This window comes from Myotis nattereri (genome assembly GCF_964212035.1).
Source record: "Myotis nattereri genome assembly, chromosome: 12".
NCBI lineage: Eukaryota > Metazoa > Chordata > Mammalia > Chiroptera > Vespertilionidae > Myotis > Myotis nattereri.
Window position 1 is genome coordinate 80,614,502 of NC_138087.1, and position 15,313 is coordinate 80,629,814.

Sequence of the window (15,313 nt, forward strand, 5' to 3'; positions counted from 1 at the left end):
CTCTCGCTTCACCTCACGAGTAGTAAACTTGCCTAGGTTGCAACCTTTATAAATTTTACACCTTTAAATTAACCCTAGAATCTTAAAATTGTAAGGCAGTATAGCATAATGATAAATCAGGGGACGGCAAATTAAAGTCCCTACTTTACAGACATAGACAGAAATTTCATTAGCTAACAGTTTCTGGTGGGCTAATACCCTGAAAGACCAGATGATCCCCAAGACTAAGGATTCTTGGCAGCTGCTGGGACACCCTGCAATCTCTATGACAGCTTAGCCTCACCACACACAACTAGGCTTTCCCTAAAGTGGGACTTGCACCATCTTTAAACAAATTAAAAAACAAAGAGACATAAAACATTCACAAACACTCTCATGTTTCCCATCCTCGTCCATAAGCTGGTTGCTCTTGATTTCGTGGAGAGAAATCTGCATTGCAGGCAGCATTCTGAGCCCTTCTCAATATTCTTTAGCACACATTCTAAGGAAGCAGTCTTATAGAAACTGCTTCCCATGTTTGCAGCCAGACGGTACAATACCCTCCCAGTTAACAGAGACACAGGACAACACAAGGTAGCTTTGCTTCACGCAGGCTTTCACACTCACATTCTCACCAGTCAGTTCCAGTTGTGACTTTCACCCACAGAAAGTCCCTGAGGCAAATATTTTGTCCAAGTAGTGATCAGCTACTTCTTCTGCGCCTAAAGGCAGGCCAGACCTCGGACTGGTGCCTGAGGGAAAACTCACCCATCAGACATCTGGTCCAGAAAATGGCTTTCCTGTCCTCCTTGGAGTCCACTGGAGTGCTAGCAGTGGCCCCAGTCGCCAGGGCCCAGGGATGACTGAGACCCAGTAAATCACTGATGCAGGCTTTCCCATCATCATGGGCTTGGTTGAGTGGGCCCACCTGCCTGCTCTCATGAGGTGATGCCTCAAGGGGGCAAATTCGGCTGTGTCTTCCCGGGCAGGGACCATATTTATGTTACAGAAGTTACCAAGCGAGAGAAAAATATGCAGCAGTGCCAGGAAAAAACATTTATTTTCAGCTGTTTCATATGTACCTTTACAGGACTCAGGGGAGGCTGCTTCTCTCCAAATCCTGAACAAGTAAATATGGAGGAAGCTTTCCCTTTATAACCTTTTGGTTTCTTTGTCTCCCAAATATGGGATGGGACTTCCGGACCATTAGTGCACTTTGCAAAAAGTCTCATGTGCTCGGTTGGGGGTAGTGAGACTGCATCTCAAGTCCTTATCTAGCACCAGCACTGATAACTCCATCTGGGGGTTGTGTATTATTCATGGTTTATGGCTTCTCTAAAATGGGGGTAGTACTTAGGTAAACAGGTCTGGCAGGACCAGATAATTAAAGAAGGGCCAGTGATGAAGGAACTAAAAGGGTATAAAGGGAAAGTTTCCTCCATATTTACTTGCTCAGGATTTGGAAGAAACGGCCTCCCCTGACTCCTGTACTGGTACATGTGAAACAGCTGAAAATAAATGTTTTTTCCTGGCACTCCTGCATATTTTTCTGTCTCCTGGTAAATTCTGTAACATGAATATAGTCCCCTGACCGGGAAGACACAGCCGAATTTGCCCCCTTGAGGCATTTCCTCATAAGAGAATGCGGGTGGGCCCACTCAACCAAGCCCATGATGATGGGAAAGCCTATTCCAGTGATTTACTGGGTCTCAGTCGTCATTGGGCCCTGGCGACCGGGCCACCGCTAACACTACAGTGGACTCCAAGGAGGACAGGAAAGCCATTTTCTGGACCAGATGTCTGATGGGTGAGTTTTCCCTCAGGCACCAGTCCGAGGTCAGGCCTGCCTGTAGGCGCAGAAGAAGTAGCTGATCACTACTTGGACAAAATATTTCCCTCAGGGACTTTCTGTGGGTGAAAGTCACAACTGGAACTGACTGGTGAGAATGTGAGTGTGAAAGCTTGCGTGAAGCAAAGCTACCTTGTGTTGTCCTGTGTCTGTGTTAACTGGGAGGTGATTGTGCCGTCTGGCTGCAAACATGGGAAGTCGTTCCTGTAAACATGCTTCCTTAGAATGTGTGCTAAAAAAAATTAAGAAGGGCTCAGAACGCTGCCTGGAATTTAGATGTCTCTCTGCAAGATCAAGGGCCCCCAGCTTATGGACGAGGATGGGAAACATGAGAGTGTTTGTTAATGTTTTAATGTTTTATGTTTCTTTGTTGTTTAATTTGTTTAAAGATGGTGCAAGTCCCACTTTAGGGGAAGCCTAGTTGTGTGTGGTGAGGCTAAGCTGTCATAGAGATTGCAAGGTGTCCCAGCAGCTGCCAAGAATCCTTATTCTTGGGGATCATCTGGTCTTTCAGGGTATTAGCCCGCCAGAAACTGTAAGCTAATGAAATTTCTGTCTATGTCTGTAAAGTAGGAACTTTAATTTGCTGTTCTCTGATTTATGAGAGAACTATACTGGGTTAAAATTTTAAGATTCTAAGGTTAATTTAAAGGTGTAAAATTTATAAAGTTTGCCACCCAGGAAAGTTTAAAACAAAGGCCGGCTAGTTCCAAGACTGCTTGTGATTAACAAGTCATTATCTTCCCCACCTGATGCAAAGAGAGAGAATAAATAAGTTCTAAAGTTAACTTTTTTCAAGAGTTGGAAACGGGTCATAAAGATCTCAGGGAAGTTTAAACAAAGAACCACTAGCTAGTTTATTGCTTGTGTGTAACTAACAGGCCCATATCTCCCTTGCTAAGGACAGAGTAAACGGTTAATACAGAAAGGGAAGGGGAGAGGGGGAAAGATGAGAGCAGCAGTAAAAACAAAACCAAAAAAGCAAAACAACAACAAAAAAGATGCCGTTTTATTCTTAAGTAGAGAAACATGAGGTTTCTGGCTCTGAGCCTAGCATAATGAGGTACCTGGGTGCTTCGTAAGCCACATCAGAATATTCAGCAGTGGAACTTTAAGATATAATATTTTATTGGCCGGACTGGAAAGGATTAATTCTGTGTTCAAGTCCAAATCTTTAATGTTACAAATGGTTTAAGTTTTAATAATATTTAAATTGGGTATATTTGACAGCTTTTCTGTATGTAATATTTCAAGAATTTAACTGAAAGACAGCTTTGCAACATCTCAAGAGCCCTGAGGTGACCCAAAGATCTACTCTCTTCCCCAAAAGAAATATTTTTGAACTAAATTAGACCAATACAATATACTTGATATTAGATCAGGAAATACATGAAGCTATGCAGGCTGGGTTGGGTAACAAGATTAAAACTTCCATGATAATGGGTGGTTCTTGTTCATGGGCATACGGCTCCCAGCAAAATTAGTGTATTCTTTCTTTGAACAGAAAGGGCAATCATAGTTATTGGTCAAGAAAATGCTTTAGGTAATCATTAGCTTTAAAAATCTCAAAGTTGTTAAGATATAATAAATGAATGTAACTAAGATGAAGAATTTGGATGAAGGTTTTTAGTAATAATTATAAATATGGTAATAATAAAAGTCCAGTCACTCAAGAGGAGACAGACAGTGCTTTCTATTGGAGGAAGGAGCCAGTCTGTTTCTCCCTGTAAGGGCAGAGATGCCTAGGAAACCAGCTTTTCTAGGCTGCGAAAGGAGTTGGAGCAGTAAAAAAAAAAAAAAAAAAAGAGTTAAAACCTCTGTTGGAAGACCCACATGGCTCAGGTGACTAGCTAGACTGAAAGAAGGGGAGTGATTTGAAAGTCGGCCATGGCTATCTGGGAAAGGGAGCACCTGGCTGGCTCTGGTGTGCTTCCAGCAGATGTAAAATTTCCAAACCCCGGATCCCCAGTGGAATCTTAACAACAAGGCCCACTTGAATTGTCCTCCTAAGAGGACAAGAAAGCCCTTTTCTGCACCAGACATCTGTCATCTGTCGGGTGAATTTTTCCCCAGGGGACCAGTTCGAGGTCAGGCCTGCCTTTAGGCGCAGAAGAAGTAGCTGATCACTACTTGGGCAAAATATTTGCTTCAGGGACTTTCTGAGGGTGAAAGCCACAACTTGGACTGACTGGTGTGTGAATGTGAGTGTGAGAGCCTGGGGAAGCCAAGCTACCGTGTGTTGTCCTGTGTCTCTGTTAACTGTGAGGAGATTGTGCCATCTGGCTGCAAACATGGGAAGTCGTTCCTATAAACCTGATTCCTTAGAATGTGTGCTAATGGAAATTAAGAAGGGGATACATGAGTGATATCTCAGGGAACGAATAATTAAAGGAATTAGGGGAGCAGTTCCCCAGACTCAGAATCTAAATAAGGCCTTCAATATTCAGCAAGGCAATGAAGGGTTTTCTGAATTTACCAAGACTAAAAAATCAAATGAGAACTTACTCTTGGCCAGACCCTTAGGAACTGTTGGGCCAATGCACCCAATGTTATAGGATATAGACTTTATGAAATTGGTGTGGAAGTGACAGTTGGACACTCTGAGGTTCGGGAGGGAGCCTTTGTTTAATGCAGCACTGCTGGTTCAGGGGACCCTAAGATCCAGATCCTGAACAACCTTGACAATGAGATTTTATACATATATATACACTAGAGGCCTGGTGCACAAAAATTTGTGCACTCAGGGGGGTTCTTCAGCCTGGCCTGTGCCCTCTCGCAGTCTGGTACCCCTCGGAGGATGACCACCTGCTGGCTTAGGCCCGCTCCTCGGGGGATTGGGCCTGAGCTGGCAGTCAGACATCCCTCTGGCAGCCCAGGAGCCCTTTGGGGATGTCCACTTGCCAGCGGGGAGGAGGCCTAAGCTGCAGTCAGACATCCTTAGTGCTGCTGAGGAGGTGGGAGAGGCTCGCACCACTACCGCTTTACTGGCAGCCATCAGCCTGGCTTGTGGCTGTCTCAGGCACTGCCTAGTCTAAACATTTTTCTTTCTTATTGACTAGGGGCCCGGTGCACGAAATTCGTGCACTGGGTGTGGGGGGGGGGGGAAGAGTGTCCCTCAGCCCAGCCTGCCCCCTCTCACATACTGGGAGCCCTCAGGCGTTGACCCCCATCACCCTCCGATCACCTGATCGGCCCCTTGCCCAGGTCTGACACCTCCGCCAGAGGTGTCAGGCTTGGACAGGGGACCCCCATCTGCCCCCGATCACTGGCTCTGACCCCCGCCCAGGCCTGAGGCCTCTGGCCCAGGAATCATGCCTGGGCAGGGGACCCCCATCTCCCTCTGATCGCTTGCTCCACCCCCTGCCCAAGCCTGACGCCTCTGACCCAGGCTTCAGGCCTGGGCAAGGGGACCATCATATCCCCCTAATCCCCAGCTCCGCCCCACACCCAGGCCTGATGCCTCGGCCAGAGGAGTTGACCCTCATGACCCTCCGATCACCAATCACCGGATCGGCCCCTTGACCAGGCCTGAGGCCTCCGGCAGAGGTGTCAGGCCTGGGCAGGGGACCCCCAGCTCCCCGCGGTTGCAGGCTCCGCCCCTGCCCAGGCCTAACGCCTCTGGCCTAGGCATCCGGCCCAGGCAGCGGGGACCCGCAATGGCAGCGGCCCCGCGATCGTGGGCTCCGCTTTAGGCCCAGGCAAGAGACCCCTAGCTCCCGGGACTGCCAGCTTTGACCATGCCCAGCTCCCATCCCTGGCTCCACCCCTACTTCCTGCTATCACTGGCCAGGGCGGCAAAGGCGCCTGATTCTCCGATCATAGCTGGGGGGCAGGGCAAAGGTGGCCCCCAGCTCTTAGCTCCCCCTGGGTTTCTGATCACTGTCAGTGGCAGGAGGCTTTTCCTGCTTTCCCTTTCGCCTCCCTGCATTGTGCCTACATATGCAAATTAACCGCCATCTTTGTTGGCAGTTAACTGCCATCTTAGTTGGCAGTTAATTTGCATATAGCCCTGATTAGCCAATGAAAAGGGTAGCGTCATACACCAATTACCATTTTTCTCTTTTATTAGTGTGGAAGAGGAGTGCCTGGCCAGCCTGGGTGAGGGGCTGAGGGCTGTTTTCAGGCTGGCCACAGCCCCTTCAGGATGGGGATCCCCGCTGGGGTTCCGGCCAACCTGGGTGAGGGGCTGATGGCTGTTTGCAGTCTGGCCACAGCCCCTTCAGGGTGGGGGGTCCTGCTGGGTTGCCTGGCCACTCTGGGTGAGTGGCTGATGGCAGTTTTCAGGCTGGCCACAGCCCCTTCAGGGTGGGGATCCCCACTGGGGTGCCTGGCCAGCCTGGTTGAGGAGCTGATGGCTGTTTGCAGGCTGGCCACAGCCCCTTCAGGACGATGGTCCAACTGGAGAAGAAACAGACGGGACCCTGAGATGTGCTTCTCACCAGTCCAACTGCTCTGAAGCCAGAAATGAAGAAACCTGTGCACATTCCCTGTCTCTTCCTTTAAAAAAGCCAACAGGCTTAGAACAGCTAATAGAGACAGAACCAGTAAGCCCTGAAGCCCCAGATGTTACTCCAGACCAGGTCTCTGGACTGCCAGCACAATCCTTAGGTAATAAAGATGGAAATATCCTGAGTTGCTGAACACCCTACTCCCTCGCTCCGAGCCTTCTATTAAATCCCTAAGGCTGAGAATCAGCTTGAGGATAAAGGAGGAGGGGAGAATTATGGGGAAAATGAGACATTTTCAGGGGGTTAGGAATCTGAATATGTACCAGTAATTTAATGCACATTCTTGCTAATCTATGGTCTAGTCCAGTGATGGTGAACCTATGACATGCGTGTCAGAGGTGACACGCGAACTCATTTTTTTGGTTGATTTTTCTTTGTTAAATGGCATTTAAATATATAAAATAAATATCAAAAATATAAATCTTTGCTTTACTATGTTTGCAAATATCAAAAAATTCGTATATGTGACACAGCACCAGAGTTAAATTAGGGTTTTTCAAAATGCTGACACACTGAGCTCAAAAGGTTCGCCATCACTGGCCTAATCACTGGCCCTTCTTGAATTATCTGGTCCTGCAAGACATGTTTACCTAAGGACTACCCCCGTTTTAGAGAGGTCATGAACCATGAACAATACACAACCCCCAGATGGAGTTATGAGTGCTGGCGCCAGGCCAGGCGTTGAGATGTGGTCTCACTGCCCTCAGCCCAGCACATGAGGCTTTTTGCAGAGCCCGCCGAAGGTCTGGAAGTCCCAGCCCATATTTGGGAGACAAAGAAACCTAAGGGTATAAAGGGAAAGCTTCCTCCATATTGACTTGCTCAGGATTTGGAGAGAAACAGCGTCCCCTTAGGCCTATACTGGTACATGTGAAACATCTGAAAATAAATGGGTTTTTCCTGGTACCCCTGCGGGTCGCCTTGTAAATTCTATAACAATTTCACCCAGGACCAGGTGCTGGACCGCCCCCCAAACTCTGACAGCACATCATCTGAGGAGTCCCAGGGGAGAGATCCATGTCTCTCTCTCTCCCTCCCTCTCTAAAAAAGAAAATCAATAATAAAGAAAACATGTTTAGACTAGGCAAATGGACTGAGACAGGAAGTTGAATAGCAGCAGCTGGGAGAGGGGAGATACTGATGACTGGATACAAGTTTCTGTTTGGAGTGATGCAATGATTAGGAACTAGATGGTGGTGATGGTTGCACAATAGTGTGACTGCAGTTAATATCACTGAATTGCACTCATAAATCGCTAAACTATCATATTTTATGTGATTTATATTTTACTTCGATTTTTAAAAACAGTTGCAAGGACCAGCTCCTGAGACAGGATGGGGCTGCCTTCCTTTGGTGGAAGAGGGAGGCGTTGGGCTGGGCCTGTGGTTTCTGCTGCCCACCATGAGGAATTCGTAGATTTCAAGTTCAGAACGGAACCCACCTGCACTAAGTGGGGGAGTGTAGACAGATCACAGCTGCCACTGGGGAGGCGAGGCGGGGAGCACTGGCCAGTGGCCTCTGTCGGGGACTTCGCATTCTGTTCTCCATGGCCGGGCCTTCCTTTACCGGATTGGAACCCTCGGGGAACCTGTCCTGGGAAGGCCTGTCTGGTGCCGCTGTGTCCCGGAAGGATGTGTGATGCAGCTCATTTAAGGCGACAGCTGGGCCCCGGGAACCAGGAGCTGCCGCTCTTCACAGGCTTCATTTCACCCAGGACCAGGCGCTGGGCCGCCTCCCTCGCCTGCCCGCACGTGGTCTGAGGAGTCCCAGGTGAGTGCGGGTTTGCAGGATAAATGTGCTGATTCCTGCCCCCTCCCCGCTGGCCCAAGGAACCCAGGGCTGTGAGGTCTGAGGTCCTCCTCTCGGGTTGTGACCAGTTTAGACTCCCTGATCCTGAAGGGTAGACGGGCTGGAGCCCTGAGAGCCCGCAGCCCCTGGCTGGCTGCCCTCGCTGTCCAGGGCTGTGCTGTGGTTCTGCCATGGGGAGGTGGTTGCTTGGATCCTCTGGTGGGGGAGGTGGAAGGACAGGGTAGGGCTGGCGGGGAGGAACACCACCCACACTGCCCGCTGTTCCCACCGCTAGGCCAGGGAAACACTGGACCATGTGCATCAGGGTGGCCGGCTGGTGCCCTGAGCTGCCCCTGCCATGCACACACCCCCAGCAGGAGCCTTCTCTCCACTGAGCCCTCACGCCAGATCTGAGCTGACCTGGTGAGCTTTGGTGTCTCAGACCTGGGCTTGAGTCCTCGCTGTGAGGGCCCGGGGCATTTGACCCCTCTTGGATCCCTGGCGAGGTAGGACATGGGCCAGCATGGCCAGCTTCTGAACGGATGGGGAGGTACGAGAATGAGAGACCAAGGCCCTGTGGGCGTGGGCCGGCATCATGGTGGAGACCCTCCAGGCACCGAACTCAGCTAGACAGGGGTAGGGGAGAGCAACTAGAAAAGGCCTCAGCCCAATTTTATTAAATGGCCCAATGGGAGCACCGAGTCGACGTGTCAGGAAACAGCTGAGCCCATAGCATGCAGCCAATGAGGAACAGGAGGACGGCTGATTAAGTGGACTGTGTTTCTGCCCCAGGTGAGCCTGTGCAATGGGCGGACACCCGCTTTCCAGAGCGCAGTCAGGTCTCACTTTCACCGCACTTCTGTCTCCGAGTCTCTATTTGAGTTCGGACAGGTGAGCCTGTCTCACAGTGACTGTCCCAACCGGGGGGTGTCCACAGTGCCCACCGCCTGGGCCATGTGAGGTCAGGATGGGGGAGCCCTCGGTGCAGGCGGTGCCCTGTCCCCGACATTGCTGAGGTGGCCTTGGCCCTGCATCTGAGCTCTGCCTGCCGCTCCCCTCCGGACTCTGCCAGAGCCAGGAGGCAGCACCCCTGGCCCTGCCGGTGGGCACCCAAGGCCCAACCCTGTACCCTCTGCTCTGAGCCCAGCGGGATGCACTGCTGTCTCTGCCTGGGATCCAGCTGGAGGTGATGCCGTTTCTTCCCCAGGCCATTCTCTTTAAACAGAGCCCGCTCCCCTTACCCTTAGGGCATGGCCGAAGCTGAGTCCATTGTACTGGTCCAGAGGCAACTGCTCATGGGGCCGGGGGCTGCACTCAGGGCCAGCAGACTGAGCTCTGCCCTGGCGCTGACGCCTCTCTGACCCTCTTTCCTCCGCTTAAATGAGGGGGGCACCCCACTTCCTGAGCCGGACACTTACAGAGACTGTACGGGCAGCTGAGGTCATGAGGGCAAAGAGGGTTGCCAGAGGGAGAAGCGGCTTTATTCAGGAAGAGCTGGGGAGGGAGGTGGGCTCGTGGGACAGGACATTAGAGCCGATGGCTGCGGACATCTGAGCCTCTTGAGTCACCAGTGGGGGGCTCAGGGGACAGCCTCAGCGTCATCCAAGGCGGGCACAGGGCCAGCCTCGTCTTCGTTCACAGTGGGCAGTGCCTGGTAGGTCTGGGTCCAGTACTGCAGGTAGCTGCTCCTCAGGTGCTGCTTCATGGACTGGCCATCCATCTTGTTGTTAATCTCCAGGTAGTTGCCGTTTTCCTGGGTGTAGGGCTCCCATTGGGTGGGCACAGCTGAGTGGCCCTGGTTGGGGTCCCTGCAGATGAGGAAAAGGCCGTGTGGGGTCTGAGGGCTCACAGGAGGCTGGAGACCTCCATGCTGACCCGAACCTCCAGGGCCTCACTGTCTCCTGGGCACCGGCTGGGCATGTGCGTGAACTGAGGCCCAGCAAGACTCCAACCCCTTAGTTTTACCCGCAACTAAAGATATTATTCTGTTTATTTCAATGGAGAGTGAAAAGGAGGGAGAGGCAGAGAGAGAGAGCAACATTGATGTGAGAGAGACATCCCCAACACGCCCACCAGGGCCGGTGTTTGAGCCCACAACTGAGGTACGTGCCCTTGACGGGAATCAAACCCCGGACCCTTCAGGACACTGGTCCAGGCTCTATCCACTGAGCCAAAGCAGCCAGGGCCCTTCCAGTACCTCCTATCCTCACACACGGGGTACTGGGGCTCAGGGAGGTTAAGTGTACGTGAGGGGACAGGCATGTGGGCCCAGGTGGCAGGAGGCCTGGCCCAGCCTCACCCCACCTTACCCAGTTCTGGCAAAGTTGGTCCAGTAGGCGATCATGGCCTGGGAGACAGTCCTGTCTTGGGCGCGGTAGCTCAGGGGAGTGGCGAAGGGTCTCCCAAACACGTATTGGATGTCATCAGCGTGGTCGGCGCCCACCCAGCTGGGGTAGAGTAGTTTGCGAGAGGGGTGGGAGAACAGGTAGGTGTAGGTCCGGGCACTCCTGAGGAGGGAGGGACACGGCTCAGGTTGGCAGTGACCTCACATGGGCTGCCCAGCCCATAGCCGGGCCCTGGAAGGAGGCCATGGGGAGAGCAGGAGGAGCCGGGAAATTTCCAGACTCAGGAGGGACCTGGATCCCAGCACCGGGGAAGGGAAGGCGGAGGGGTTGTGGGTTTTGAGATTTTAGTGTATCCACAGTTCCCTCCCCAAAGCCTATGGAGGTGTCTTCCTTCCTTTTCTCTGCAATGAATTTGCGATCTTCATCGGATGGTATCGTTTTCTCTCTTCCGTGTCAGCATTCCTAACTTACCATTTGCTTTCACTGGAGGTTTACCAGGTGGCCGCAGGCCAAAGTTGTTGTGAATGTTGGCAACTCCAAACCCACAACAGAGACCAGCATCCCCTGTTCTGTCCCCTCAGTGTGGGGAGGCGGCAGGCTGTGGGCGCTGCCAGGGAGGCCTGTGGGCTGAGGAGGGCGCTCTAAAGGCCCCTGAGCTGGGAGGAGAGGAGGGGCCTTCTCAGACTCGTCAGGCCTGGGAAAGGCAGATGGTGCAGGCACCGCTGGGACCCCATCACGGCTTTCCCGGGCCTCACTGACCCCCTGAGCCGCCCAGTGGGGAGTCTTGCTGGGCAGGTCCATGACCCAGGCCTTCCCTCCCGGGCCCTCACTTGGCGTTGGCACTGTGCTGGGCCACATCTATCTTCGCGGGCATCAGGAAGAAGTAGTCAGTCGCAAAGTCCACCACCGTCTTTCTCTTGGCCAGCTGGGAGGAGTCCTGGGTCCAGGACGCCGTGTAGAAGTCAAAGGTGGCATTGGCACCTCTGGGCCCCTTGGCAATGGTGATCCAGCTGACAAACTTGTAGAAGTCCTTCCTGTAGGGACCAAACCAACACTGGACCCTGTACCCGGCCTGTGGGAGGGGACCCATATACAGCCCCATCTCCACCCCCACCCCACCCCAGGGGACTGCAGATGGCCCGCTACACCGGTCGGCCTCCTCCCTCAGTTGATGCTTCACGAAAAGGCCCCCAGATACCACCATGGGCCCTGCGCCCTACTCACCCTGTAATGGGCAACAGGCCAATGTCGACGGCCGGTACGAATAATCTGACAAGGAAGTGGGCATCCATGTTGTTGGTGCCAGCGATGTAGTCAATGTCGGCCGTATTGGCGAAAAGGTTGATGGGTTCATCAGGGATAAAGTCTCCATCAATGACAGGGACGAGGGCCAAAATGTCAGCTGCATGGAGAGCAGCGGGTTCTAGCACCTTCCAGAGCCCCCCTGCCAGGCCTCCTTCCCAGGGGGCCCCTGCCTCCTCTGATCCAGACCAGGGTCCTCAGCCTGTCCCCTGACATGGGGCCGGATAATTCTATGTCCTGGGCTGCCCTGCGGGTGTGGAGCACCTTCCCTGGCCCCACCTGCTGATGTCAGCACCCCTCAGTGTGGCGGCCCAGACTGTGTGCAGACGCCACAGGCTCCCTGGGCCAAACCATCCCGCTGACAGCCACTGGGCCTGAGGCGTGCCTGTGCCGTCCTGGAGTGGGCGTCCCTGTCTCCCTCTCTTCTTGCTTGGCCAGAATCAGGAGGAGGAAGACCAAGAGCAATTGAGGAGCCGCTGGAGTGAGGGCTGGCTTGTGCTGGTCTGTGAGCCAGGCCCGGTGCAGGGTCCGCATTTTCCCCCCTCCCCCCGGAAGCCTGAATGTCCCCCTGAAGAGACTGCACGGCTGGCTCAGGAGAGTCAGTGGTCGCCACCCTTTCAGAACTGACAGACCACCAGAGGCGACTGTTGGCACTAGTTCAAAGGCGCTTGGTCTGGTCCCAAAAATTGGGTGCAAATGATTGTAGGTGGCATGGCTGGGGGTATGCCCAAATGCGCACCCGCTTCCCAAAGTGGTCAGGACCCAGGGAGGATAAGACAGCGGGATGGCGCCCTCAGCACAGCCAGTGGGGCCACACAGGCATCAGGGCCATGGTGGCATGTCGCTGTCTACAGGTGCCAGTGAGTGGGTGATGGGCCAGGCCGCAGACCCGGCACTTCCTCACTTCTTTGGAAGCATGGCCGGCCCCCCATGTGGAGCCCCCACTCACACGCCTTGCCGAGTGGGTTAATCTTATGGGCCCGTGTCAGGGCCCGGGGGTCGGTGGCCTTCAGACACTTGGCCATCCTGGCGGAATCGTCCTGGGGGCAGCCCACCTTCTTGGCGATCTGGGGGTTGGGGGGAGACAGGTAGGTGAGGCCACTGCGGGGCAGATGGCCATGGGCACCGGGACAGGGCATGGACAGGAGGTAACCCTCCCCCATCCCACACCGCAGCTCCCCTTTACCTGCTTGGCCCATTGGAGAGGGTCCCTCTGGATGGCCCAGGAGGCCACTGCCGAGCCGCTCTGACTGATGGCTCGCCGGATGAGGCCCTTGTTGTAGGGAGAGAGGGTCTGCGACACACAGATGTTCTGTTACCATGGCCTCGCCTCTCCTGCCACACCCAGGCTCAGCCAGAAACTGCAAGACTATCAGCTTCATGCTGTTCCCCACAGCCCCCATTAGCTCCCCCAACACTCTGGGAGGAAGGCCCGCCCTCCAGGGGTCCCAGACCTGCAGAGAGACGCTGGCACCTCCGGCTGATACCCCAAAGATGGTGATGTTGTCGGGGTCCCCTCCGAAGGCTGCAATGTTCCTCTTCACCCACGCGATGGCCATGTGCTGGTCCCAAAGGCCGTAGTTACCTGGGCGGGTTGTGGAGCTCATCAGGGACTGGGGTGGGGGAGAGTGTTCTCCATGTGAATGGCCCTGGTCAAGCCCCAGGATGGCGCAGGGCGGGTCCCCAGGAAGCTGGTTGAATGGGGTGTTGGAGGGGGTGTTGGGCTCACGTGGGGGACCAGGAGCATGAGGGCCAGGCTGCTCATCTCTCTCCCTGACACTGTCCCTCTTCTCTGTCCCATGGCTCTGTGTCCCCTGAGTCACCACCTCACTGTCTGATCTTCTGTCTCTCCCTGGGTCCCTGTCCACACTCCCTGGTCTCCCTGGAACCCTGTACGTGCTTCCTGGTCTTCTTGGAATCCTGTCCCCACTCCCTGGTCATCCTGGGTCCCTGTCCCTGCTCCCTGGTCATCCTGGATCCCTGTCCCCATTCCCGTGTCGTCCTGGGTCCCTCTCCCCACTCCCTGGTTGTCCTGGGTCCCTGACCCTGCTCACTGGTCATCCTGGGTCCCTGTCCCCACTCCCTAGTCATCCTGGGTCCCTGTCCCCACTCCCTGGTCATCCTGGGTCCCTGTCCCCACTCCCTGGTCATCCTGGGTCCCTGTCCCTGCTCCCTGGTCATCCTGGATCCCTGTCCCCATTCCCGTGTTGTCCTGGGTCCCTGTCCCCACTCCCTGGTCGTCCTGGGTCCCTGTCCCCACTACCTGGTTGTCCTGGGTCCCTGACCCTGCTCACTGGTCATCCTGGATCCCTGTCCCCATTCCCGTGTTGTCCTGGGTCCCTGTCCCCACTCCCTGGTCGTCCTGGGTCCCTGTCCCCACTCCCTGGTTGTCCTGGGTCCCTGACCCTGCTCACTGGTCATCCTGGGCCCCTGTCCCCACTCCCTAGTCATCCTGGGTCCCTGTCCCCACTCCCTGGTCATCCTGGGTCCCTGTCCCCACTCCCTGGTCGTCCTGGGTCCCTGTCCCTGCTCACTGGTCATCCTGGGTCCCTGTCCCCGCTCCCTGGTCATCCTGGGTCCCTGTCCCCGCTCCCTGGTCATCCTGGGTCCCTGTCCCTGCTCACTGGTCGTCCTGTGTCCCTGTCCCCACTCCCTGGTTGTCCTGGGTCCCTGTCCCTGCTCACTGGTAATCCTGGGTCCCTGTCCCCACTCCCTAGTCATCCTGGGTCCCTGTCCCCACTCCCTGGTCATCCTGGGTCCCAGTGCCTTCTCACTGGTCTCCCTGGGTCCCTGCCGGGCTGGCTGGCAGCCTCTTCTCTCGCTACAGTGCGGATGGGCTCCTGTGTCTCACTGTCCACCCCCAGTTTCCTGCTCTGCCAGTAGAATTCTGGGTCTTTCTGGGAGACTGTCAGGAATTGTTGGGAGAAAGCGGTGCTGAAGGGTCCCCCAACTGCTACCTCACCCCTGGCCCAAGGCTCTGGACACACCTGGCAGGTTGGCGTCCCCAGTGCTGAGGAAGCCCAGCGGCCCGAGACGGTAGTTGAAGGTGACCACAATGACATTGCCCCGCGTGGCGATCTCCTCCCCGTCGTGGTGATAGTTATTGAAGAAGCTTTTTTCTTGGGCGGACCCGGAGAAGAAGCCTCCACCGTAGATCCAGATCATGACAGGCAGGTTCTGGGAAACTGGGGCAGGAGAGCAGACCCCGTAACCCCAGCTGCCCCTCCCTATCCCCTCTGGGTGCTTGTTTCAGGGAATTTCAGCTCTGGAGCCCCCACAAGCGAAGGACCTGGGCAGGGCTGGGCCTCTGGCTGCCTGGGCGCTTCATGCAGGTTCAGGGACCTGGAGGGCATGGGGTGGGCGGACGTACCTTCCTTCTGGCCCTGGGGGACCCAGATGTTGAGGTAGAGGCAGTCCTCAGAGCCCTTGGTATTTAACGGGATGAGAGGGGTTTGCAGGCATTCCTGCTTGAAGTCCTTGGCCTTCAGGGTCCCTGTGGGAGGGCAGAGGGGCTGGCGTGAGGATGGTGGCCCTACAAGCCA

The 15,313-nt window shown here is 54.6% G+C and overlaps 1 protein-coding gene across 1 annotated transcript in view; it reads right to left on the reverse strand.

Moving 5' to 3' along the window:
- Positions 1 to 15,313, reverse strand: part of LOC308527790 (uncharacterized protein) — a gene marked incomplete at both ends in the record, with an annotated part of 35,199 nt that overhangs the window by 7,088 nt on the left and 12,798 nt on the right. The window contains 11 exon segments of the mRNA XM_081103185.1: positions 9,366 to 9,499; positions 9,693 to 9,711; positions 9,713 to 9,932; positions 10,434 to 10,631; positions 11,300 to 11,503; positions 11,694 to 11,871; positions 12,721 to 12,838; positions 12,958 to 13,065; positions 13,226 to 13,356; positions 14,759 to 14,956; positions 15,142 to 15,264. Coding sequence (XP_080959311.1) covers positions 9,366 to 9,499; positions 9,693 to 9,711; positions 9,713 to 9,932; positions 10,434 to 10,631; positions 11,300 to 11,503; positions 11,694 to 11,871; positions 12,721 to 12,838; positions 12,958 to 13,065; positions 13,226 to 13,356; positions 14,759 to 14,956; positions 15,142 to 15,264 — 1,631 coding nt within the window.